Here is a 27603-nt window from a genome sequence, read left to right as displayed (position 1 = left end):
CTCCGATACCACCACCACTCAACCCCTCTCCCCCACTCTGTCGCCGCCAGAGTCGACTGCTAGAAGTCCGTGTAGCGATGAGGACAACATCGACGGGGACTTCCATGTCTCGTTGGTGCCTTTCAGCGCGACGTCTCGCAGTTAGATATGAGACCAGGCGGCGACTCAACGGCCCGTTGGTGGGCCACGATAGCGTGCACGAGGGGCGGCGCGACGGTGAACTTCGACGACCTATGGCCGCACCGATGATGACAACTAACGGTGGCTGGTGGTCGGATCTGGTCAGGGTCGACGGGATCCATGTGGACCCGAACAGATTCGGTCGATGACAACAGGCGGTGGCTGAAGGCTGGATTCGGTCAAGTGATGCGAATGTTGGCGGATGCTCGCCTGAGTGGCTTTAGGCCAGCAAGATAGCGCGCGATGTCATGCGGTGACTTGCCCTGCAGGGCAGAGGCGAGTTGGTGTGCAATGGCGCGTGATGGTGGCCATATGAGGGTGGCAAGAGCTAGCGTCTCGCTTGCGACGTTTTTCACTGCTTAGTAGCGGCAGGCTCGGTGTGGATGGTGCAACGCTTGTGGTTGCGACGAGTTCAGTGGTTGCAAGGGGGGAGGCGGTGGAGGAGTTTCGAGGTTGGAGGCCGCCTAGGAGCCGGGTCGGTGTTGTTGGCAAGCATCTGGGCATATGTTCGTGTGGTGCGGCTATGATTTTGGTGGTGGCACGGTGGAAGGAGGATTTGCATAGGTTGTAGGGCGGAGCTGCGCATCCTCAATGGAGAGGCAAACCGAATCCGAAGTGTGGTGTCCGGCAGCGGGTTTGGGGTGGCGTCACGCGTGTGATTGAGGCGACCTCGGAGTTGATCGGTTCTAGTGCGATGCTTCGGTCGGTGAGTCTGTGCGGTGCTGCAACGGCACTACGGTGACGGGTCCCGCACAACAGCGTCCTTCTTGGTGCGATACGGTTGGTTTCGCGATGGCTTCTTCTACGCTCGGTCAAGACCAGGGTTTCAACAACTACGAGTGCGAGTCGAGATGTGTTAGGGTTCGTAGCAATTAGATTGGTGCTCAGCAATCTGGTGATATGGTGATTGGATGGTGCTCTAATGATGATGGTCGGTGTCTGATGGTTGCGATGGTGGTGGCCCTATAGGGCACAGTGGCTCAACAACGGTTGATCCTATATGACGGTGGTCGATTCGGTGAAGGGCGGATGTACTCTCCAAGGTGGCATGTCGGTGACTAAGGTGATGCGAGGCGTGTTAGGCTTTCATCCAACTAGTCGCCGATGGTTATCGTCGTTTTCTATTTTTTGTGAGTACCGTTGTTTTTTTTTTTTGTCTTAGTTGTAGTTGTAGTTGTTTCAGTCGTTTAACTCTTTTGGAGCTGTTTTTTCGCCAAATCTAAACTTTCTTATTTATCAATCGATAGCTCTCTGACGGCGGCTGATCCTGCATAGCTCTCTTGCCTGCTTCGTTTAAACAAAAAAAGTCAATGGACATGCTCTGTTTCCCCAACCTGCTCTATCTCATTACCAAAAGAAGTAACCGTTACAATACCAAAATTTGGCATCGGAGGCCAAGAGAAAGAAAAAGCAAAAGTAAGTACAGCTGCCTCGATTCTAGTAGCTCCAGAGTGGAACATCAGCGACGTCGCCGTCGCCGAACGCCGTGACCAAGGACGGCGGCTCCATGAGCATCCCCTGCGCCAAGCTCGCGTAGTACAAGTCCCAGCTCATGTCGCTGAACACGTCCAATTCGAACGGCGAGTCCTTGGTGGCCGGAGAGGACCCCTCGCCGCCGGTGGTGCTGCCGTCATCTTCTTCGTTGGCAGGGGAGGACGGCGCCGAGGACGTGGCCGAGCGCGCGTCGTCCGCGAGCGCCTCGCGGCGCTGGAAGTCCTCCACGGCCTCGGCGACCGCGTGGCGGACGTCGGCGAGGCTGGCGTACGAATCCGGCACGGCCAGCAGCCAGGCGGAGTCGGCGAAGTTGAGGCACGCGCCCGCGCCGGCGATGGCGAGCATGGCGGCGTCGTGCGCGCGCGCGGCGGCCTCGGCGGTGTCGAAGGTGCCGAGCCAGAGCCTGCAGCCATGCCTCCCCGGTACGCGCACCTCGCACACCCACCGCCCGGCATTGCCCCGGCGCCGGACGCCGCGGAACACGGGGTGCCGCGTCTCCCGGAACTTGGTCCGCCCCGCGGGCCGCTTCGGCCGCGAGGTCCACACTGTCTGGTGGTGCTCCGACGAGGTCGAGCTGCACGGGGAGCCCAACTCGGCGCTCATCTCCTTCTTGATCGGGCACATCTTCTTCTGATCACCTCTTGCTTCCTTAACCCTTTGGTCCTGCTTGAATTGTGTTTAGCTTTTGCGATGGAATGGTGGATTTGTGGGCGCATATATATAGGTGGTGTCTGGAGTGGAGTATAAACCGCGGGAAGGGAGCACACAGCTGGAGAAAGAAAGCAAAGCAAGGGGGATGCATCTGGGTAAGGCCGGGCAAGCAACTTGCAAGCCGGCGACAGTGGAGACTTCGAGAGTGACCTCAGACTTTCTTTCTATTTTTATTGGTACAGTACGGCCACGATATTGCTTTTGCTTCCGCTATCTGTTTCTGTCTCTGGTTACTTATCGCCTGAATCCTTGCAGCTGTTTGTAGCTGACAAATGTCACTCTTGTTTGCCTGGTTGCTGATATGGTAAAGAAATTGTTGCAGTTGGCAATTCCGATTTTTGGTACAGCGAGGTTGGGGCTCTGGAGATGTAGATGGTCAGTGGTCAACACATCGAACAAAAACTTTTGTTTGTCCTCAATTATTTAATATCGAATCTCCTTGAAAAAGAGAAGATCGAATCTATATTCCTCGGAATGGAAATTGGGTTATGGTGCTAGTTGCATTCCGCATCTCCGTACGGTAGTACTTTTTACTCCTGAAGAAGGGGACACAGGAAATTGATCAAACGATCCATATCAAGGTATGCTGGCATGGGCGGCGCCGGGAATATTTGAGAGCCCTTATGATTTTTAGTATAGAAGAGAAAAAAGAAATAAAAAAGAGGAAGAAGAAATTAAACCCTTCTAATTTTTAACCCTGGATTCGCCATTTTATGCTGGCAGCTATTGTTGCCAAACATTCAACTTGAATGGAATGGTTTTGAAATATTAGCTTTCAACTTGGCAATTTCAACTTTGAAATTAAAATTTTTGAACCATTCAGCTTAGAATATAAATTTCCACTTGCAAAATCCTGAAGATTTCTATCTTTGTATAAAAAGATTTCTTTTTGATTAAAAGCCCATTTAAAACAACACTTGCCGCCTCCTAGATGTCGTTACCGAGGGCAATTCTTGGTAGTGGAGATAGAAGCAGTTGGCCTTGGAGATGGCAGAAGGAAGAGTTAGCAGTGTCAGTGGCACCGCTAGCGGACGATTGGTGAGTATTAGGGTCGAAATATTGAGGGGGGGGGGGGGGGGATTAATGTTGAGAAATAGAAAAAGAAATGGACTGCCAATCAACCAACGATGTCCTTCTTCAAACACTATTAAATCGGGCCGTGTTCAGAAAATCGGATGACACAGAGGCCTGCCCTATGGAAGCTTAACTTACGGCATCACAAAAGGGCTGATGAAGACAGGTACTCCTATATCTAAAAGTGATAGGAGCATCACAATCTAGAGGCCCAAACGTACAGCGGATGCAAATTCTACGAACAAAATCCTGCGGTTCGAATGAGATTCCGTGTTCCGAATGAAAGTTGCTTAGCCGGTTCAGTGAAATGATCACCCTACACGGCAAAGAGAGAGAGAGAGAGCAGAGTGTTGCTTGAGACAGCTATCCAATCACTTCAGCAAGCAGCTTTGTGCAGAAAACGTCTTCGTGGTAGAGTACCAAACCTCCTTGTCCACTGGATCTCGCGACCCAACCCACCTATAGCGACGTGACCGAGCCGCAAAACCAAGACCACCCCTACCAATCCACGGTCCCAGGCAATCCCGGTATCAGAAAAGGGATATTTGAATAATAGTATTTTAATAAAAAACTTAAAAAATAAAATTGCAAAAATAAAAAATTATAAAAATATGTGCCAATCTTTATTCAGAGTGCAGACATCCCACATGGCACATATATGACCGTGGGAGAAAGAACGTATTGGCATTCGATGTGCCGATAGGTCCCGCTCTACAGATCAATAGTGGTGACGACAAGTCTCACTCTGTAAGCCAATAGGGGGATGACAATTAGAGGTGCAATTATATCAGATGTGGATGGATATCGTTGATCATACATTCTTTTTTTTTAGTCAGAAATAAATAGTACCTGATATAGATACTAATAGTCTCGGTCATGAATACAGATTAATTTAGATCCAATATGTGATGCCTCGGATACGGATATTACCGGTCATAAATATTTATTCGGATATTAAGTAAAAGTAACCATCTTATATATTATATTATAATCATTCGACTATTCCACATTTCTAGGTTTTCATGTCTATATTCTATTTTTTGCTATTATCCATGTATGTATTCTGTTTCACAAACAAATCGTACTGCATTTCTATGACCACCTGCTGCACTATATTAATTACCTAGGGCTCAATATAGTATAATAATAATTGTGTGGGAGATCAAGTACAAGAGTGCTCCCATTTGGTATTTTTATTCTCAATGATGACAATTTGGTATTGATGCAGGGTATCTAGTACGCTATTGACAATTTGGTTCATTTCATGATTATGCTGCTGCCTCGAGTGCCCCTGGATCTCTTCCCTGCCTCTGCCTACCCCGGTAAGCAAGCAACCAAGCTGCGTCTGCGTAATATAAACGAAACCCAAATCACTCGTTCCTTCTCTCTCTTCACCTGTCTCTCTCTTACAGTCATGCTGTGCTACTAAGGGCCTGTTTGTTTCAGCTAGAGATTCTGAAAAGCAGCTTATAAAAGCTGGATTGTGAAAAGCTGGATTGTGAAAAGCTTTTAAACTGTAGATTTAAAAAAATTTAATGGACAGTTTAGTAAAATGAACTTTCACAATCTATCAAAAGCTGAGGAAAACCAGCTTCTCAGATTCTCACAATCCAACCAGCAGATTTTAAAAAGCTATAACCAAAAGCTGCCTGTTTGTTTCAGCTTCGGATTATAAAAGCTGAAAGCCAGAATCCGAAGCTGAAACAAACAGGGCCTAATACCAACTCCCACAACCAGTCCCAGCTTAGATCAGTACCACTACTGCTCCAGTAACCTCTCTCTCTAGTCTGAACTATTCTTTAAACCCTGGCTACGAGGTGCGGCGCCGCTGCGCCGGTGGGGCGGCTGCCGGGCAGCGGAGGCGTTCGCGCCGCCGACGTGGTCCAACAAGGGAGGAGGAGGAGCAGCCGTTTCCTCGCATGCTGTATTGCGTCCAAGAAAGGGAAGGAGGGGGAGAGAGAGAGAGACGAGGTTTGCACGAATGCTCTGCTCTCTCCCTCTCATTTGCTTCATTATTCCCTTGTGAGATGAGCGGGGAGCTCGCCATCCCGAAGCAAAGCAGGGGCGCTGAGGGGCAATGCCTGGGCTAGATTTGTCTTGGTTTTTGGTGGATCCGTCGAGATTTCCGCAGAAATCTTGCTACTTTCCTACTAAATGCTATGTCTTTCGAGGTTGGGTGGGGACTGGCGGACGGAAGCAAATGTTATTGATAGGTTTAAAAAGAGTATGGTAAAACCCTATTTATATCATCCATCTTACAATTTTATGATTAGTTTGAAGAAAAGAGATAGTGGATAAATATGTGTCATCAAAAGATAGATAGTTTTTTTATAGGACTGAGTTTTATAGAATTTGCTTCTCTGATCGACCGAGGACTGATTGAGTCTATGACCCAGACTCAGATACTTTTCGGATCCTAGTCAAGGTTCCTGAATTCCCGTTATTCACGATGTTCAGAAAATTCGATCAAAATATGGCGAGAATTCGGTTGAATTCACTTAATCAAACTGGTTTGACCATAGTAAAAACCAACCGGATTGGACATTTAGTAGCCGTATATTTCACCGATTAATCGCTCGATTTCGTCGGTATTCAACCATATTTTCTGCATTTCGTTTGTGGTCGAAAACCGTTTGGTTTTCTTAAAAACAGTTCGGTTTAATTGAATTTCAGTAAAATTAAAGAAAAAACATAAAAATAGCTTAACCTTGTAAAACCGATAACTAATTCATGAGTATCAAATAAAGTGAAACATATTTTTATTAGTTTTCTTGTAACATGGTCTACATGATTAAAGTATTTATAACCATAAAAAAGTTAATATTTTCTATAAGAAAATGTATTTGCTAAACCTAGTTAAATGCATAGTTAATTCTTTGCTAATAAAAAATTATGAAACTAATTTTATTAGTCTTCTTACATTATCATATGTCTTTTAAAAATACATGAACTCATGAAATAATTATTGTAACATGCAGAATTATGTAAATATATTACAAATATATTAATTTATAACTAACTCATCACACCTCCAAAACTAGTGAAATGACTTTTTTAGTTTACTTATACTATGCTTTATGTAGAAAAAATAATAGTAGACATGAAAATGTTAATTACAATGCTATTTCTTAACATGTTTACTTTTATGCTTGTGAACTTTGTAAAAATTATGGAGAAATTAATAAAACTTTAAATGAAGTGAAACTAATTTTATAGATTCTCTTAAGTTATACCCTACACATAAAAAATATGTGTTTGCATGTTAATATTTTCCTTAATGGAGCCCTACTAAATGAGTTGCACACCTTTTCTTTTCTTTTTTTTCTTTCAAACTTCCTCTCATGAAATATGATGTAAAGGATATTATTTTTGAATTTTTTAGAAGGTCTTAGAATTTTCTCTAGTATTTTTAGATTTATTTTAATTTATTTTAATTTTTTTGAAATTTTGAATTCAAATTCCAAAACTGGTCGAATTCATAATTCAGTATAAACCGAATTGGTCGGTTTTCATGAATTTCGATTGGTTTTCAACTATTTTTTTAACCCTGATCCTAGTCGAATATATCCGATAAAAATATCAGATATTTGCTATTTAACGGATATCAATTTCCTTATATCCATATCCGACATCTCATCCAACACTATGAATAAGGATTTGATATCCGAGTTTTTTGGTTTGAATAGCGTCTCAACTCCTTTGGACGGTCGAGTCAGAAAATATCCATCCCGTTTGTATCCCTACCGATAAGTCCTATATGACCACCTGTTAGCACTCAAAGTACTGATACAGCCAACAACGTTCGTGATATGGAGCTGGCCACTTATCGATATTTAGAGTGCCCACAACGGTCTATGGATATTCCGAATGTCTTGAGTACGGACCGGCACATGTTTTTGTAATTTTTCATTTTGACTTTTTTGGCAATTTTCTATTAAAGTACTATTATTTTAAAAAATCTCAGAAAAGCGCGCAGCGTGCTGCGGGGAAGCCCGCCGCCGCCCCTGAAGCGCGTGCGGCGAATGCGCCGCCTCAATCTCACTCGCGACCCTTCTGTCAAAAGAAGATGGCCACTTGCGGCGAGCTCCCGAGCAAGCGGACAAAACACCACCTTTTGGGCGTCAGGACTCAATCAATCACCCCTGCCCGGCTTGCGGGAGGTGCTTCCTCCTCTCCCGCCGCCCCTGACCCATCCAGCCAGGCAGCACCATGTCCGGCCGAAAAGTCGCGGCTTTCAATACGGAAAGGCAACCGCGTCCGCTCACAGCCGCGCTAGAGCCAACCGATCCCCAGCGTGCTCTCTGTTGCTTGCCCGCGCGGTTCGGCTCGTGCTGGTGGTGGGGAGCGCAGCAATATTTTACTAGTTGCCGTTTGGGGCGGGGTGGGGCGGGGCGGCCAAGGGGGCGCGAGGCGCAGCGATGGCGACGCCGTGAGAGTTGCTTTCACCGCGGCGGCGACGCGAACGGGCGGTCTGAGCTTATCCGGCCGCCTCCGTGCACACGCGCTTTTGGCAGCCGCTGTGATTATCTTTATCTCTTCGGGGACTTGTGGTTATCTCGCTGGAACCAGCTGCAAGTGAAAGGTACAAATTGAAGCGGGAGGTATCATAGTACTAATCTGTAGATTTTCTTTTCAGCAAAAGTATTCTTTACTGGGTTCTTTGAACCATCGAATACACTTTCGGTAGGAGTTGATTTTCTTAATCACGGATCAGTAGATAGTAGCTATCTTGTATTCTAAAGATGAGACTGTTTTTTGCACGGTACATTGTATCGGACTTCTAATACTGCTGTCTACAGGTCTAGAGTACCAACTGGTCTTGTGTCCTTTTTTTTTCCGGAACGGTCTTGTGCCCTGGTAAATTTGGGAACCAAATCTGTTGGTAGCTCTTCGCGTCCAAGTCTGAGCACGTCAAGCTCCATTCACCTTTTTGTTGTAAACAAACAAGGGTAGGAGCGTTCACACGACTAGGATTAGGAGTAAAACATGTCGCGCGATCACGTAAACACAAGCAAGGGCCTTTGGCAGTTTTACGGGCCTCGTATCAAAGAGTTAAAATAAGACACGAGATTTATATTGGTTTAGAGCTGTGAGGCACAATATGTCCAGTTAATTATCCCCATGAGTCCCTACGATGAGAGAACCTTTAAAGTCACCCTTGTGAATGCGTTATATTATGATTGGATATATATATATAGGTCGTGGACACGGACATATAAAAAGACGATCTAATCCTCTAATCAATAAGATTGACCCAGAGTAAAATAGTAAGATTGACCCAGAGTAAAATAGTCTAGTACAGCAAATATAATGTCATGGTTATTTGCTGGCTTTAATTTATCGCACGTGTATGGGCTCGGTGGCATGCGGCCCCGGTATCGCTTGGCAGAATTTCTTCCGGGGTCTTAGAAAGCCCCGGAGGTTTGAACCCTCTGGGTCATCGGCCGCTTTGGAGGATTGAATCTTCTAGATCTTCAGAGGTCCTCCTTTCAAGTTCCTAGGGTGACTTGTCTTCATGCCCCCGGTCCTTCGTGTATTCAAGCTTCAGTGTAAGTAGGCGGGAGAGATATCTCCAACACACCTTTTCCTACTTAAGGAATAGAAAGTGTGCAAACAAATGACACATCAATGCTGACGTACGAATATTCGGATTGACAGTCAACGAAACATCAAAAGCCCGGGGTCGACCCCTATTTCAGTTGAACAGGCACTTGTGAAACACACTCCTTTGACTAACTCCACCGTCGCAGTTGAGCAGCACAAAAGATCGGCGGCTGAATAGCTCCTCCCAAGTCAAAGTTTCCTCGGTCAGACTTTTGTGCCCCTCGGCGGCCCTGGAGAGATGCACTCAGAGATGCGGATGTCAACGGTGACGGCCCGAGGCTGTCGCAGAGCATACGTCACACCTTACGTCGAGTGACCGTCTGGCTTCCTCGCACGTGCTGGTTCGAGCGTTTCGGCGGCACGGCCATGTAGGCAGGAGGCCACGTCAGCGCGACGAGCTGAGTGTGAGATCATGGTAGCTCGAACTCGAATCGTTGTATCCGTGATGCCACATGCCGTGTGTGATCACGGGAAGGTTGAGATTCTAAACCATGGCAAGGGCTTTCTTTCAGGACCTAAATTTCTAACGTGAAAGGATTTTTATTCTCTTCAGTGTTTTAATAGTTTTTTTTTACAATTTTCATCACGAAGGGATTTTCAAGATCATTCCCTTCAAAACGAGATTATCTCTCATTTTCTCTTCGCGATTCCTTTCGAAAAGAAGTTGTTGGGGATAAGAAAAAAATAAAGAGAATAATAACGAGAAAGAAAACGAAATGAAAGAAATATGATTGTATATGGTCTAACTTTCTAGTGCTCATTGAGAACAAGTACAATAATTGTCGATACGACCACCATGTCAGCGCTCAAATGATCTGGAGGAGAGAGGGGAGGATAGAGAGGTGAGAAGAGAGCTTGTCGCGAGTTCCGTCGATCAGCGCTACACGCTCATCCATGCGTTACGTGAGGCACACGACGACACCCGCGAGGTCAGGAGTCTCACGCGACGACACCTGCGAGACCGGCAAGCTCGGGCAGGCAGCGGCGTGGCGCTCGGGCAGCCAGCAAGCTCGGGGTCGGCGCTGCACTCAGGGAACTCGGTTAGCTTGCCAACTGACAATTTTGAAGGGAAGACTTTGTGAGGTGTTGAGAAGTTACAGGGTCAACCACTATTATAAGAATATCTTTAACCATATTCCTTTCATTTCGTTTCCTTCCCAATTCTCTTTTCTGTTTTCATTCCTTTTATTTTCTTTCATCTTCAACAGCCTCTATTTGAGGGGAATCGCGAATGGAAAGGAGAGATAATTCCGTCCTGAAGAGAATGATCTTGGGAATCTTTTCATGACGGGAACCATGAAGTGAAACCGTTGGAGCGCTGAAGTGAATGAAAATCCCTTTACGATGAGGTTTTCGTCTCCGAAAGGAAACCATTGGACGTAGTCCTCTCAAATTTTCTTTGCTAATTTTAGAAAGTCAAGGGACATTGTCGGAGGATGAACTCCTGTCGCAGGGATCCCGAGAGACCCCTTTTTAGAGATTCGACCGGGGGGATGATCCTGGATAAGCTTATTGGGAAATAAGCGGGAACGAAAACAAATGCAATGGCTGGTGGGAGATGATCGCCCTGATGCGAGAAAAATGGGTGCACTGGGGTTTAGACAGGTTCGGGCCGTACGGAGGCGTAACACCCTACTCCTGTATGAGTGTTATATCTGCCCTTGAAGGGAATTCTCCAAGGATGTATCTGATTACAAGAGAGAGACACTTACTGAGAGCTTGAGGCTCTCGTGTTCTAGCTTGGCTTGAGCGGGTTTGAGCGTCTGCGTCCTCTTCTTCACACACCACACCTTTTGGTGGAGATCTCTTCTGGGACGACGCAGGGGACGGGCGTCCATTCTGCCAAGAAGTCGGAGAGTGCCTGGCTTTTGATTGCCTGGCGACAGACGAAGTGTAGGTCGAACTCCGCCAGCTCGACCGCCCATTTGACAACGCGCCCGGTGCCCTCCCGGTTCCGGAGAATGGGTCCCAGTGGATAAGTGGTAACCACCGAGACCTTGTGCGCCTGAAAGTAGTGGCGCAGCTTCCGGGAGGCGATGAGCACGGCATAGAGTAGCTTCTGCGCCTGGGGATACCTTGTCTTGGCTTCCCGGAGGACTTCGCTGATGAAGTATACCGGTCGCTGCATCCGGCAGGCCCGGACGGTGGCCCTACTCGGGGGGCTGCCGCAGCCCCCAGGGTCGGCGGCATGGTCAGGGCTGGCCGGGTACTCGGGCTCAATTCCTTGGCTGGGAAGAGCAGTGTGCTCGGGTTCGACCCCTTGCCCAGGGGGAGCCACGAGGACAAGTGAGTGGTCGGGGGCCTCTGGGAGCTGGGACCCAGCACCCGGCCCCGAACATTCGTTGCGCTCCACCACCAGCACTATGCTCACGACCTGTGGAGTGGCCGAAACATAAAGTAGTAGGGGCTCACCTTGGGAGGGAGCCACCAACACGGGTGGCGAAGTAAGGTACTTCTTTAAGTCGCGGAAGGCCTGCTCGGCCTCCGGCGTCCAGTCAAAACGTCCGGATTTCTTCAGAAGCTTGAAGAGGGGGAGCCCTCGCTCCCCGAGCTTGGAGATGAAGCGCCCGAGGGCTGGCATGCAGCCGGCGAGGCGCTGGACCTCCTTGAGTCGAACCGGGGGTCGCATCTGCTCGATGGCCCAGATCTTCTCTGGATTGACCTCGATCCCTCGGCCAGAGACCAAGAAACCAAGGAGCTTGCCCGCCGGCACCCCGAAGACACATTTCTCCGGGTTGAGCTTGAGGCGGGTAGAGCGGAGACTGTTGAAAGTCTCGGCAAGGTCCTCGAGCAGGGTGGCGCGGTCTCGGGTTTTGACCACGAGATCGTCGATGTAAGCCTCGACGTTGCGGCCAACTTGCGAGTTAAGAGTGATACGAATAGCGCGCTGGAAAGAGGATCCAGCGTTGCGCAGGCCGAAAGGCATTGACATGTAGCAATAAGTCCCCACCGGGGTGGTAAAAGCAGTTTTTTCCTCGTCCCCTATGGCCATGCGAATCTGGTGATACCCAGAGTTTGCATCTAGGAAGCATAAAAGATCACATCCCGCAGTTGAATCTATAATTTGATCAATGCGAGGTAAGGGGAAGGGATCTTTAGGGCAAGCCTTGTTAAGGTCGGTGTAGTCCACGCACATGCGAAGCTTGCCGTTGGCCTTCGGGACGATGACTGGGTTTACTAGCCAGTCGGGGTGGAGGACTTCTCGGATGAATCCGGCGTCGAGGAGCCTGCTGACCTGCTCGCGGATAAACTCCTGGCGCTCTGGCGCCTGCCGCCGGACCTTCTGCTTCACCGGGCGGGCGTCCGGACGCACGGCCAAGTGATGCTCGATCACCTCCCTAGGGATCCCGGGCATGTCGGACGGTTGCCAGGCAAACACGTCTATGCTGGCCCGTAGGAAGGCGACGAGCGCGCTTTCCTATTTGCTGCCCAGGTCGCTGCCGATACGGACAACCTGGGTAGCGTCTTCGCCCACCACGACCTCCTTCGTTGGAACAGAGGTGTCGGCGGCGAGTCGGGGTTTGGATGAAGAGGGTCCCGGGCCCCCTATAGAGCCATCGACCTCGGCCTGTGCTGAGACCAGAGCCATGTATGATTGTTCAGCGCAGGAGACAGCGCCGCCGGAGTCGGCGATCACAGAGATAGAGCCTGCGGAGCCGGGCATCTTAACCGTAAGGTATGCATAATGCACGGCCATCATAAACTTTGCAAGCACCGGACGCCCGAGAATGGCGTTGTAGGGGAGAGGGAGTTCCGCGACATCGAAGAGGATTCATTCCATGCGGAAGTTGTCCCGGCTCCTGAACGTGACAGGCAACTCAACCTGCCCGAGGGGCAGGGAGTGCCCAGGGGTCACTCCACAGAAGGGGAGCGACGGCTTTAGGCGTCGGGAGGACACCTGCAGCTTCTCAAAAGCCTCTTTGGAAAGGAGGTTGAGGCTGGCACCACCGTCGATCAGCACTCTGCCGACCTTAACATTGCAGATAGTGGGAGACACTACCAGAGGTAGCCGTCCCACGGCTGCAGTACTGGCGGGGTGATCAGCCATGCTGAACGTGATCGGAGCATCCGACCACCTCAGGGGTCTTGTGGCCTCCTCGCTCGGGGTTGCCGAACACACCTCGCGTCGCATGATCTTGATGCCACGACGCGAGCAGGGTGTGTAAGCGCCCCCGTCGATGAAGGCAACGGCATGCTCGGGCTCCTGGAAGCCGAGCTCGGCGTTGTTGGGGGCGACCTCAATATCGCCTCCTCCGCGGGACTCGTCGCGCTCCCTCTGACGCTACTCCACGAGTCCTTTTACCGTACGACACTCCGTGAGGTCGTGCCATCTGGTCTGGTGTATAGGACACCATTTACCTGGCTCGGGCCCCGCGGGAACGGGGGCCCTCGCTGGAACAGGAACTCGGTCGGGGGCCGGGGCTCTTGCTGGAGCCGAGGCCCTGGTGGGTATGGAGGCCCGAGGAGGAGCCCGAGCAGGGGCCCTGGCGGGGCGTCGATCGACACCCGGCCGGCGCTCTTGCCGGTGGTCGGGCTCTTGCGGCACCCTATGAGCAGGGACCTGGGCTGGCTCAATGGGAGCGGCCTCACGCTTCCTCCTCTTCTTCTTTTCCCGCTTGTCGGAGCGGGAAGAACTTGGCTGGTCGGAGGTGGGGCGAGGAGCATGCCACGCCCTGGCCTCCGTAGCCTTGGCGCACTTATCGGCCAGTGCGAAGAGTTCCGCAGGGGTCTCGATCTCGTGCGTACCTTGCTTTTCGAGCATCCGCTCATCGCGGACGCCCTGCCGGAAAGCAACAATAACAGCATGGGGGGCCACTCGAGGAATGGTGTTGCGAACCTGGCTGAAGCGCTGTATAAAGCGCCGTAGCGTTTCCCCCTCCTGCTGTTGGACGGCATGAAGGTCGCACTCCAAACCGGGGCGCGTAAACGTGCCCTGAAAGTTGGCCACGAACTGGTGGCACAGGTCATCCCAGGAGCCGATAGACCCTGGGGGTAAGTTCATAAGCCAAGAGCGGGCGGAGCCCCTCAGGGCAACATGAAAGTAGTTTACCATCACCTTTTCGCTGCCTCCGGCCGCTTGGACGACCGTCGTGTAGATTTGGAGGAGCTCGACGGGGTCGATGGACCCGTCGTACTTCTCCGGCAGCTCGGGGCGGAACTTGGAAGGCCACCTGACCCGGCGGAGCTCGGTGGTGAAGGCACGGCAGCCGGTGCCGTATCCCGCAGCGCGAGCGGTGGTCCTTGGTGACGAGTGGCGGTGAACCGGGGATCCCCGGTGGCCTTGGGCCGGGAGAGAGGAAGCCTGGTCCTCTGCCCCGACCCCCTGCCGGGTCTCCCGCTGACGCTCGAGAGTAACTCGGGCATCCTCGTGACCCTCCGCTCGTCAAGGCGCAAGCGGAGGTCTCGGGCTTCAGACACGGCCAGGGGGACGACACTCCGCCTGGAGACCCCTCGGCCCGTGCGGGTATTGCCCGTTGAGGAGCCGGCTCTGGCGGCATCATGCTGATAAGTGGTGCGAGGACTCCTGGCCTGCACCTGGCGACGAGCAGTGCCGACCAAAGCAACGACATCTTGGATCCACCGACCTTCCGGAGTGTTCGGCGTGGCCTGAACGGGCGGGTGCCTAAGGAGAGCATGTGCTGCAAGCAGCGCGCTCCCTGGGCTAGCCTCGCTGAAAGCGAGCCCGCGTCGTGGTGGCACCCGACGCGGTCCAGAGGCGGACCGGGCGGCCGGGGTCCCGACCACCTGCTGGGGGTCGGAAAGTGCGTCGGCAACGGTGGCGGCGGCCCTGATGGGCCCAGCGCCTTGATCCCCTTGAGCGGGAAAAACCGCGCACGTGGATGGCGGCTGCTGCTGGCATGCAGCAGCGACGGGGTTCCTTCAGACGTCGGGTAGCGCTCCGTCACTGGAAGTGGAGCTGGAACGCTGGAGACGATGCCCACCGGCCATCTTTTCCTGTGGGAAAAAAGCGAAACAAACAATCCAGGGATATTCCCCCCTACCTGGCGCGCCAGCTGTCGGAGGATGAACTCCTGTCGCAGGGATCCCGAGAGACCCCTTTTTAGAGATTCGGCCGGGGGGATGATCCTGGATAAGCTTGTTGGGAAATAAGCGGGAACGGAAACAAATGCAATGGCTGGTGGGAGATGATCGCCCTGATGCGAGAAAAATGGGTGCACTGGGGTTTAGACAGGTTCGGGCCGTACGGAGGCGTAACACCCTACTCCTGTGTGAGTGTTATATCTGCCCTTGAAGGGAATTCTCCAAGGATGTATCTGATTACAAGAGAGAGACACTTACTGAGAGCTTGGGGCTCTCGTGTTCTAGCTTGGCTTGAGCGGGTTTGAGCGTCTGCGTCCTCTTCTTCACACACCACACCTTTTGGTCCCCTCTTTACGTGTTCTCCATCCTTTCCTTTTATAGGCGCGCCGACCTCAACATATCCTGAATGGGAAAGAGGGGATGCGAATACCAAGGTGCCACGGAGAAAGGCGTAATCATTTCGTCTTGGCGAAGTGACAGGGGCGGTGGAGAAATGCGGCGCGCATCCGACCACCCGCCACTGTGGAAGCCCTCGGGCGCCATAAAGGGGGCCCACCGGGCAGCCTCAGAGGTGCCCGGTGCGCCCACCCTGTCTTGTTCTTCTGCCAGGGCAGGGTGGCAGGCGGAGCGCTTCGATTCTGACAACGTTATCCCGAGGCACCCGGATGAAACAGGACGGGACCCGTGCATTTAATGGACCCACGCCCCCCTGCCAGTGCATGGCAGGGTCAGACACTGGGGCGTGGGCAGCTGAGAATGTCAGGATGTCAGGATGTCAGGCCGCGCGTGCCTATTAAATGCGGCATTGGGCCTTTGACTGGATGACACCCTGACGACGAGACCCTTCGGGTCGTCGAATGATCTTGCGCGAACCTTCGGGGAACCGAGTCCTCGGGGGCTGCCACGTGCAGCCCCGAGCACTCTCTCCCGAGCACTTCGGTGGGACCTTCGGGGCACCGAGTCCTCGGGGGCTGCCACGTGCAGCCCCGAGCACTCTCTCCCGAGCACTTGGTGGGACCTTCGGGGAACCGAGTCCTCGGGGGCTGCCACGTGCAGCCCCGAGCACTCTCTCCCGAGCACTTCGGTGGGACCTTCGGGGCACCGAGTCCTCGGGGGCTGCCACGTGCAGCCCCGAGCACTCTCTCCCGAGCACTTGGTGGGACCTTCGGGGAACCGAGTCCTCGGGGGCTGCCACGTGCAGCCCCGAGCACTCTCTCCCGAGCACTTGGTGGGACCTTCGGGGAACCGAGTCATCGGGGGCTGCCACGTGCAGCCCCGAGCACTCTCTCCCGAGCACTTGGTGGGACCTTCGGGGCACCGAGTCCTCGGGGGCTGCCACATGCAGCCCCGAGCACTCTCTCCCGAGCACTTGGTGGGACCTTCGGGGCACCGAGTCCTCGGGGGCTGCCACGTGCAGCCCCGAGCACTCTCTCCCGAGCACTTCCTTCCCGGTATTTGGGCTCTGCGGATCATCGGGGAACTAGGGTGCTCGGGAACCAGAGGCGGCGGCCCCGAGCACCTTCTCCCGGAACTTAGCTTCTTCTTACCTTGCAGGGTGGTGACATGTGACGGATGGCCGGCCTGATCTCGGGACTTAGGGACCCCTGGTTCTGAATACACCGACAGACATGCTCTGTTTTCCCAACGTGCTGTGTCTCATTACCAAAAGAAGTAACCGTTACAGTACCCAAATGTGGCATCTGAAATTCGGAAGCCAAGAGAAATAAATTGGCAAGATTCGAAGTACTACGGCCTGAGATTCTAGTAGCTCCAGAGTGGCACATCAACGACGTTGGCGTCGCCGAACGCCGTGGCCATGGGCGGCGGCTCCATGAGCATCCCCTGGGCCAAGCTCGCGTAGTACAAGTCCCAACTCATGTCATTGAACACGTCCAAATCGAACGGCAAGTCCTCAGTGACCTGAGAGGACTCCTCCTCGTCGTCGACGGCGGCGGGAGAAGAGGGCGCCGAGGACGTGGCCAAGCGCGCGTCGTCCGCGAGCGCCTCGCGGCGCTCGAAGTCCCCCACGGCCTCAGCGACCGCGTGGCGGACGTCGGTGAGGGTGGCGTACGAGGCCGGCACGGTGAGCAGCCAGGCGGAGTCGGCAAAGTTGAGGCACGCGCCGGCGCCGGTCATGGCGAGCATGGCGGCGTCGTGCGCGCGCGCGGCCGCCTCGGCGGTGTCGAAGGTGCCGAGCCAGAGCCTGCAGCCGCGCCTCCCGGGGACGCGCACCTCGCACACCCACCGCCCGGCATTGCCCCGGCGCCGGACGCCGCGGAACACGGGGTGCCGCGTCTCCCGGAACTTGGTCCGCCCCGCGGGCCGCTTCGGCGGTGACGTCCACACCGTCTGGTGCTCCGACGAGGTCGAGGCCGAGCTGCAAGTCGACCCTGACTCGCCGCTCATCTCCTTCTTGATCGAACACATCTTCTTGTTACCAGCTCTCGATTCCTTTAGCTACAAGATTGTTTGGTCGCCTTGGTTGTGATTGAATTCTGTCTTGACTGGTTTTGGGATGCGGATGGTGGTTTTGCGGGCGCATATTTATAGGTGCCGGGGGGAGCAGAGTAGAAAGCGCGGGAAGGGAGCAAGTGGGCTAGCACACAGCTGGAGAAAGAAGGAAAACAATGGGGGATGCATCTGGATAAGGCCGGGCAAGCAACTTGCAAGCCAGCAACAGTGGAGACTTCGAGAGTGACCTCATACGGAGTGCTACTTTCTTTCTATTTCTATTGGTGTAGTACGACCACGATACTGCTTTTGATTCCGTTATCGTTCTTGGCCTCTGGTTACCTGCAGCGGTTTCTGGCCTTGTTTAATGTCACTCTTTCTTGCTTGGTGATGATGGAGTAAAGCAATGTTGTAGATTGCAATTTTGTTTCTTGTATTGTGGGGCTGGGAACTTGTGTCGTGTGGGACTCTGGGTATCAAGATGACTAGATTGTCAGTGGTCATCACAGCGAAGAAAAGTTGTTGTTTGTCCACAGTTAACTAACACAGAATTTCCTCAGAGACAGATCAAGTCTTTATTATGTTTTGGCCAAATTTAAATTACCAACCAACCTATAAGCCAAGCCTAATTAGGCTCATGAGGCAAATGAGCCAACTCGAGCTTTTTAACTAACCGAGCCAAAGTCTCCTTTTCAGCTCATTAGTCTTAACAAGCCGATCCAACTTGGCATCAAAGCGAGCCTTAACAAGCCAAGCTGCTTGTTAATCCACCTTTACCCACAACCGTTGTTGCCAAACTTTCAACTTGAGCAAACAGACTCTAAGGTCTAAGCTCACAAGATTTTTCTTCCAACTCGTCCAATTGAACTTTTAACTTCAATTCCAAACCTTTTTAACTTAGATTTGAAACATCACTTCCAAAACTTAGAAGACCCATTTCCTGATTAGAGATATTTCTTTTTCTCGCGAAAGATCCACTAGAACAATATTCACCGACTCCAATACAATAATAGAGGGGAAATTGCTTGGTACTGAAGACAAAACTCAAAGCAATTTATCTTGATGATGAGAGAAGGAAGCGTTAGTGGTGTCACATGAATCTAGTCGTACGAGGTTGTATCACTTATGTGTCGCTCAAGGGGAGGAAGAAGAAAGGCATGTGAGGGAAGAAAGACGAACTGAACGCCAAAGAAATATGATTGTGAATCAAACAACGGATGCCCTCCAAATACGGGACAAAAGTGCGTCAAACAACCAATCCACTGTGTCCAGTAAATTGAACGGCCTGAGGTGGATCAATTGGAAAATTAATTCATAGCATCGTGATTTAATGAACAGATTAATGAAAACCCATTGTCCTCATATTGGCGGCGGTGAGGTGTATAGAAACACACAACATATGGTCTGTTTGAAGCACAAGAGTTTAATGAGAAAACGATATGCTTGATCCCAAGATTCAGTGAAATTTCCTATCCCAGACGAGCTTAAAAAACATACAAAGGAACTAGTCTAGTACTTCGGCACACAAATCTACTTAGGCGGCGGTTTAAGTGACCACCCTAAAACTTTCTCTGACGGATTCCCTTCGCGAGTCAATTTCTCTTCACGAAGGGATTTTTGTTCTCTTCAGCGCTCCAACAGTTTCACTTCACGGTTTTTTTTCATGAAGGGATTCCCAAGATCGTTTCCTTCACCTCGGAATTCTCTCTTCTTTTCCTTCGCGAATCCCTTCGAAGAGGACCTGTTGGAGATGAGGAAAAATAAAGAGAATGAGAATAGGGAGGAGAATCAGAAAGGAAATAAAATGAAGTGAAATTGGTTAGAGATGGTCTAATCATCAAAAGACGGCAGAGTCATATATACTACTACTAGTTCACTTGAGATTGGTATGCAATCACTTGCTTAATCAACTCCAAATCCACCGGAGGCCTCGCTACTAGGCATGTAAGTGTTGTATTTTCTAGTTCATTAGGTCGATAAAAAAAAACTAAAGATTCACTCCCACCCAATTAAGTTAAAAAAAAGTGGTGATCCAAAATTACCAATTAGGTACCGATTTGTATCCCTACTCGTGACCCATACCACGGATGGCGATTTGATTGAGCTGCAGTACTGAAACCACCCACCATCCGAGGCAACACTGGTATCACAAAACTGGGCAGGTCAAGCAGCCAGGGAGCTGTTGCACCTAAACCGCGTGCGGCGAATGCGTCGCCCCAATCCCGATCCCACTTGCTACGAGTTCCCAGGCAAGCGGATGAAACACCACTTTTTGGGTGTCCGGCTAAATAGAGATCTAGATGGAGTAGGACGGGGTCGGGTTTTGTCTCCATCTGCCCCCACCCGCATATCCTATACCGGTGCCCGCCCCGCCCCGCCCCGGCCATAAACACACAATCATGAGCTAACAACCCATCAAAAGAAGATATATTGAAACCAATAGCTAAAGGAAAATGATTGACTAATAGTTGTGCATTCTAGATCGTTTGCAAATACCAAATCGCCAAAAGCTCCATATCAAGTTTAATTAGGAGATAACAACTACCACATCATATAAGTCAATGAAAAGCTGAATCTAAAGTTCACAGGACCTAACATAATATGACAATAATTGTATGTCTGCAATAGTTTACTAAAATTTTCATTATAAAAGGACAATGACCTTCTTAATGGGCCCACTAATTTAACTTAAACTACTTAGAGCAGTGACCATTCATCCTTCACATTCTGTCGACTTAAAGTTGAAGAGCTACTCTTCTGTTTATTCCTACATCATCACAATATACCCAACACATTAGTAAGTCAAAACTCCAACTTGGCAATCATGCAACTATAAACTGGTGAATTGTTTTTTTATTACAAACCTCAGTAGCGGCGATATCCTCAACAGTAGGAACTTGGTCATCCACTTCATCATGAACAGTCATGATGTCCCTTAAATTCTCCTATCATTCAATTCCAATTCAACTACAATTTTTCACTTCCTATCCTTGTGTAGCTTCATGATATCAAGTCTCACTGTAGGAGCACTAGGCATTTTGAACAAGGGTTGCAGGCTACCACTATAACTTCTTAATCCAACATGATGGACTATGGACAGGGACATCCATGCATGACAATCATTTTGGAGAGTTCTTCTCTTGATGCCTTTTGGTCAAAGGTGTAGTTCCCAATCTTTGTCCCCTCTCTTGTTCTTGTAGGAATCAAAAGTCTTTGATGAACATCCAATTGGGTTTGTGACAAAGTTGTTCTATCCCTCTTTGGGCATTGCTTCAGATGGTCATGTAAATGGCTTGTTCTATTTTTTGGCTCACCACCAAGCATTCTTTGGCATTTGAGACATATTGCTTTCAACACATTACCAATTTGTCACGTCCCAAACATTAATAATGTAATTAAGCATTCATAATCATCAGGACAATTGTTTCTACACATTTATTTATTAAATTAAGTTTCAAACGTGTTTCAAAAATACTTCGGAGATGGTCTAGAGCTCTTTAGGAAAGACCTAGATACTTCGGAGAAGAAGAAGAATAGAAAAAGAAAGAAAAAGAAAGAAGACCATTTTTGTGGTCTGACTGGGATCCCCAACCGCTAAGGGCAGCCATGTGAGCTTTTCACAGTCTAACCGAGAGCTTCCGTGGTCTGACCGCAAGAGTTCGGAGGCTTGACTTAAGTGAGTCGATCACTCTCTCTCGCTCTCTCTTTTCTCTTTTCTCTCTCACTCTCTCTCCTTCACCCAAATCTTAGAGAGAGAAGGAGAGGACGACCTCGACAACCGGAGATCGACGGTGGGGAACACCTCGAGCTTTAATTTCTAGACTAAACAAGTCATGAAAGCTAATTGAACTTAATACTCAAATCTCTAAGCAAGTGAGGAAAATAAAACTCAAAATGGAAATGTTTGAACAAATCAAAAAAGAAAACTAAACTTAGAACTCAAATATGAACCTTATAACTCAAATCTGAACTAGAACAAATCAAGAAGGCAAACTGAACTTAAAACTCAAATCTAAACCTTAGAACTCAAATCTGAACTCAAAATGGAAATCTTTGAACATTAAGAAAGCAACTGAACTTAGAACTCAAATTTGAACCTTCGTTTTTTGAAGCTGAAGACGTTGTTGCTCATTTCTCTCAACAGTTTTCACCTCAAAATCGAATGGTGATGAGATCTCCGTGTGAAATGGACCTCCGGAGCTACACAGCGAGGATAAAGAGAATCGATGCCACCATCTTGCTGCTAATTGGAAGCATAGATCTGGATATAGGAGAGTGGAGCAGTGAACGAACGAGAAAAGTGGATATAAGTAGGGAGCTCGAACCTTATATATAGAGGTTGAGGCTAGCTGGTTGTCTAGGGTTTAGACTTTACCCATTCATACTTGTATATGAGCTCTCTGATCAAAATTCTATGGTGTATGTTAACCTTATACACACATATTCTGGGAAGAATAGAGATCCGGTGGGTTGGATGAGAACGTAGTGCCTGTTTGGTAGAGCTTTGTCTGATTCAAATTCTCTATAAGAAATGATTCTCTGGAAGAAGTGATTCTATGGTTGAAAATAATTCTCTAAAATAAAATATGTAGAGAAAATATTTTTGTGTGGAAAGTGAATCTGAGGAAGCAGTTTTTTCAGCTTCTCAGCTTCCAGTTATTTGAGAGAATTACTCCCACACTAAAAACTACTGTTTGACAGAGCTCCTATGATTTCAACTGAAAAACTTCAAAAAAACTACTTTGAAGGCTCTGTCAAATAAGCACTTAGACCTCTACGGCGCAATCAATCACCCCTGCTGCCCAACTTGTGGGAGGTGCTTCCCCCTTCCCGCCGCGCCGTCGTGCCCACGGCCGAAAAGTCGCTCGCGGCGTTTAATACCAAAGAGGCGCCCGATCCTTGCCGTCGTCGTCCGGTGCGCGTCCGCTCACACCCGCGCTGGCCGTGCCCGTGCTCACGCGACGCGAGGGCCAAGCTAGCCAACCGAACCCAGGTCCCGTCCCAGCTGTGCCGTCTGGGGAGCGCAATTTTTTTACCACTCCACTTGCCGCTTGGGGCGGTCCAGCAGGCGCGAGGCGCAGCGATGGCGACGTCGTGTCTGTGACGACGGCCGCTTTCGCCGCAGCACCGGCGGTCTGAGCTTATCCGTCCGCCGCGTCCATACTTCCCAAGCTCCATTCACCTTTTTTCTACTTAGAAAAGGTATTATATTCACAGATAACACGTTCTGATGTGTCTGAATTCTGAAACATCACTGCAAAAACGTGCAGTACTGAATCCGGAATCGCGACAGAAATAATCGCCGCATGCATAAGCTGTGATCAGAGATGTTACAGCTGTATTGATCAAGTTTCTAATGGTTACACTGCGAATTAAGCCAACCGGGATGTCATTGCCGGTGTGTTAATCGCCGCATGCAAAAGCTGACATGTACCTTCAGTGCTGACATACGTGAGTTCAGATTGACTGTCAACGGAGCATGGGCAAGCATGGCCGGAGTCGCCCCCTGTTTCGGTTGAACAGGCAGGTAGGTGGCTTCTCAGTTGACTGTCACTTATGGGCTTATTATAACACATGGCTGACCAAAGCCTTGCAAGTTGCAAGTCAACAATTAAAATATCGGCTGTTGACTATAGTCCCTGCCTCCTCCAAAGTCAATTTTCTCAGTCAGACATGCATGCCCCTTGCCCTTGGTGCTGCAGGAGAGATGTATGCAGGTGTCAACGGTGACGACGAGAGACTGGCATAGAGCATGCGTCACGTCTTGCATCCAGTGACCGTGGATCAACCTAGTTCAGGCTGTTTAGAGCATCGCGGCGGCACTGCGGCAGGATTGCCGTCGACATGGTCCCGGAACCGCAGCGCAGACGCACGACCTGTTTTTTAAGATCACTTCTAGTAGAAATTTTAAAAATTTGTCTTTTATAATATTATTATAGTACACTCTATTTTTTCATCTACAACAACTACTCTATTTTTTACTTTCTATTATTATTTTTATCTCTCTTTAGACTCACAATAATCTCTGTTTATCTCTTCATACATACTATCATCATCTATAAACAGTGATACACATAGGAGAGAGGATCTCCAGATTTAGAGCGAAAACCGAAGTATTTCTCTCTCTGCATTACTGTTGCGTTTGATACCGTAGAGAGCTTTGCCAGCCTCTCCGATCCGCAAAGGTTGATGGCACGGTCTTTTGTGGATACTGTAGCACTGAAAACGATCGTACTGGAGATGGCCTAAATTGCAATTGACCCCTCTGCATATTCCACCCCGATGATCCGGACCCACCGGAATCCATCCTCCTCGACCTGCATGGCTACATCAGTGACCGCACCAACGCTACCACCGCTGGGACCTTCGCGGGGGCCAGCAAGCGCATCCTTGTGACCTTCCGGGCGGCCCACCCGCCGCGCGGCTCCTGCTTCACCGTCTACAGCCTGACTTGAAGCCCTCCACGTTCGGCGACATGCCCAAGATCCTCAGCACGGAGGACGACCTCGTCCTACTCTGCGTCCCAATCTGCCCTCCAGGCCAACGACTACTTCATCTATTAGCAGGCCTGCACCAAGAACAAGCGGCAATCGCTGGAGCTGATCCCAACGCACCCAACCCTCTTCGTCTCTGATAGCGACACTGGCCTTTTGCGCTGCTGCGCGCCCCGGGACATGTACTTCATCGCCGTGCTCCGTCGAGAGTTCCACGATGGGCAGTACGATCTCCACTTGTACAGCTCCAAGACAGGGACATGGAGCACCAAGTTGATGCGTGTTGATTCACCACAGAATATCGAGTACGCCTATGCGAGCAAGGTGATCACAATCGGACGGGAGCTCGGTTCAGTGGGCTGGGTCGACCTCTGGCGGGGCATCCTCATCTGCGACGTGCTCTAGACAAACGACCTTCGCTTCATCACACTGTCATCGCCACTAGTGCATCTTGATGGTCCTCCATTGCTTATTTGGGACATCATTGTCACCCAAGATTACATCAAGTACTTCGACATGAACACATACTTCAAGCTAAGCTCAAAGATCACCTACATCCCTGATGGTTGGAAGGCTAATGTAGCAACAAGATTTGCGACTAAAGGGGTGTTGAATAGTCGTCCTAATAATTTTTTTTCGAAATCGATAACTTTCTTCTATTTAGATCACCCAATACACCTTAAAACTCAAATAGAAGAAAAAATAGAGAGACATTTTAACAAGAGAAAATTGAGACAATACGACTTTTCGGATAGTATATGAAACATATGTTCCATTTAAGATCAATCTATGCGTCTTAGCACTCGAAAGATCACAACTTGCAAAAAAGAAAAGAAAAGATGAACACCGAGCAACGAAACTCTCCTAGTTGATTATCTAGAGGTAAGGGAATTCAAGACTCAATCACATAAGCATATGTATACGAATTTTATACCTTTAGCAACAAGAAGAGTGACCTCACAATATGCTAAAATTTCAGCCCAAAAATCCAAAACGAAAATCAAAACCGAAAACTGAAAAACTTCTAAACATGCAAGAGAATCAATAGAGGGAAACTAGAAGGAGAGAAATTCAAGCATATGCAAAAATATAAATTTTATTACTCAAAGAGATCAGCTTTATTTTAAACGGTACAAAGATTTATCTCCCAAAACTCTTACCTATTACATAGGCTAATTACCCATCCTTCTTTTATCTAAAATTCTAACTCTAAACTCTCAAATAGGTGGCACAAGGGGCTCAAATGGTTAGTTTTAACTCTCTCATAGTCATACCTCTTTATTTATAAGATTAGGAAATTTGACTCTTAAGTTTTCTAATTTTTTCCAAAATACCACTCTCGTGTAGTACACTCCTACTTAACATTGAGGGTATTTTGGTCCATTTTCTTCTTCATTCATCGGACGGTCGCGACACCTTCACGACTTAGCTTCACTTTGACGTAAGCTTCGCGATGGAGCCACGTACTCTTCCAGTCCTCCCATAGTTCTGAGGCTAAACCGCGAAACCGTCTGCACACTTCTCAAAGCGTGACTCGCCGCCTTGCTTACACCTTAAACAAATGCTTCGATGTCGACACGTGTACTCCGTCATGCGATCCTGATCGCCGGTAAGTCTCTCTCACTCCCAATCTCTCAGGCCACCTTGTCACTTGCACCGGTATCCAATTTGCTTGACTTTATTAACACGCCGTCTTCATCCACCTTCCATGCTTTGTTTGACCTCCACGTGTTCAGCTAGAATCACCTTCGATTCCGCCCCGCCTCTTTGATGGTCTGGTAACAAGCATTTCGCTTAGCCCCGGTCATCCCACTGTCGATCACTAAGTTGCATCCATCACCTGTACACTATGAGACAAATAAACACATATCTTCAACTCTAATTTCAGTTAGTCTATAATCAATATGCTCAAATAAAATTCTAAATCAATTTAAATCACATCAACGCACCTGCAAAATCGAAAATCATCAAATCAAATATATCAATATCAATCACTCATCATAAATAAAATAAAACACATTCTAATTTGATTTCTCATCTAAAACCTGAAAAATGAATCTTCAAAGAAGGATTCGAAATGGGAGGACCACAAGATCAACATTTCTAGGTCCCGGTGAATGATCCGGCACATGCCCAAATGTTGCCTAGTCTGCAGGAGGGTGAGGCTACAGGACCAACATTGATGAGACTCGACGCTGGTTATCCTGCTCTGAGCATGCACGATGATGGTGTTGTTCACATCATGACCAAACGTCAAACCCATGACGACATGGCATGGGTGATTGCTGTTGATACGAGGCACCAGCTCTAAAAGGTCTGGCTTATTTTGCCTCTCGGGAGACCGTGGGTTGCTGTTTCACCGACCTTGAAAGTGAGATCTCCAAACATTTGGGAATTTGGTCCGTCACCAGGTAAACTAGCCTGTACTGGCAGCTGAAATTTGTATTAGGTGTTTCGAAAGCCACCGTAGATTTGTTATCTTATAGAAGCATCTCTGTTTAATTTTTATTGTACTATCTCCGTTTTAAATACATGTTATATATGGATATATACAGTCAAACTTTATAAATTGTGGCAACTAATATGCATAGAAGTATAAGGATTTGTCACATAAAAAATAATATTAGTAGATTCGCTGGTGGACAATTGTTTCAAAAGACTGTCTAATTTGGATAAATTTCAATAACAAATAATTAAAAGCAACTGTCAAATGCTTGCATCAGAACCGTGTCAATATTCTAAATGATAAGTAAAAAAGAACAAATGCAGTATATACTAATATCACAAAATAATGTGTTATTCTTATTTTCATTAGTTATTATTTGTTGAAAGTTGTGCAACTATTATTTGTTACAAATATCCATTTTATTATTTCGGAATAACTAATTATTTGTGGCTGGCGAATGCTGTACCTGAATTGATCATACTATTCTTTCATTAGATTTCCATCCTCAAAATTAACACTTGCACCCCTGCCACTATATCTAAATTCCGTAATTTCTTTTTTTTTTGACTCGATATAACGCTTTGTTTCAACCTCAGCCAAAAATACAGATAGTGTCCAGCTTATCTTCACTGCAGTATTTCCTGTCTTGTTCGCTTAAAGTCCTTGCCTCCTGAATTTTCCGATGACTTTTAGGGTGCTGCACCTGAAATGTCCTCCAAATAACTAATTTACTCCTATCTCACAGCCAGGATTCAGATTTCATGTGTTGCGTCTTAAGCGTTCTTTTTTGTCATCAGAACCATAATTATCTCCATCAAACAAAAAATAAGCAAAACAGATGAGCTAGTTTGCCTAACATAGCAATTGCTCACCCTGACTAAAGATCCAAACAATCCCTGTAGTTGGCTTATTTGAGGGGGGACTTTAGAGTTCCTGAAATTATTGGACAGCCCTGTTTGAAGGCTGCTATAGTGGGCCCGATCCATCCGCCGAGTTGTCGCTACTATCCATCACTCGTTAGGCTATCTCCAGCAGTGACGGTATCGAGTCCTACAGGTGTGGCACAATAGCAATCCTGCTCACCTACGCCCGCAAAAGCTCTCCAGC

General features: G+C 48.9%; 2 protein-coding genes across 2 annotated transcripts; both read right to left on the bottom strand.

Annotated features, from left to right (window-relative positions):
• Positions 1 to 1504: 1504 nt before the first annotated feature.
• Positions 1505 to 2521, bottom strand: LOC133902437 (dehydration-responsive element-binding protein 1A-like). The gene has a single exon (XM_062344025.1). It carries the CDS (start codon positions 2296 to 2298, stop codon positions 1618 to 1620), a length of 681 nt encoding a protein of 226 aa, XP_062200009.1. The 5' UTR covers positions 2299 to 2521; the 3' UTR covers positions 1505 to 1617.
• A 14220-nt stretch (positions 2522 to 16741) lies between these two features.
• On the bottom strand, positions 16742 to 17644 carry LOC133902469 (dehydration-responsive element-binding protein 1A-like). Its single transcript, XM_062344069.1, has one exon. The coding sequence runs from the start codon at positions 17530 to 17532 to the stop codon at positions 16867 to 16869; it is 666 nt and encodes a 221-aa protein (XP_062200053.1). The 5' UTR covers positions 17533 to 17644; the 3' UTR covers positions 16742 to 16866.
• Positions 17645 to 27603: the final 9959 nt, after the last annotated feature.

Source organism: Phragmites australis, chromosome 20 (genome assembly GCF_958298935.1).
Source record: "Phragmites australis chromosome 20, lpPhrAust1.1, whole genome shotgun sequence".
NCBI lineage: Eukaryota > Viridiplantae > Streptophyta > Magnoliopsida > Poales > Poaceae > Phragmites > Phragmites australis.
Note: the sequence above shows the minus strand (reverse complement) of the source record. Positions and strands in the feature narration are given on the sequence as shown.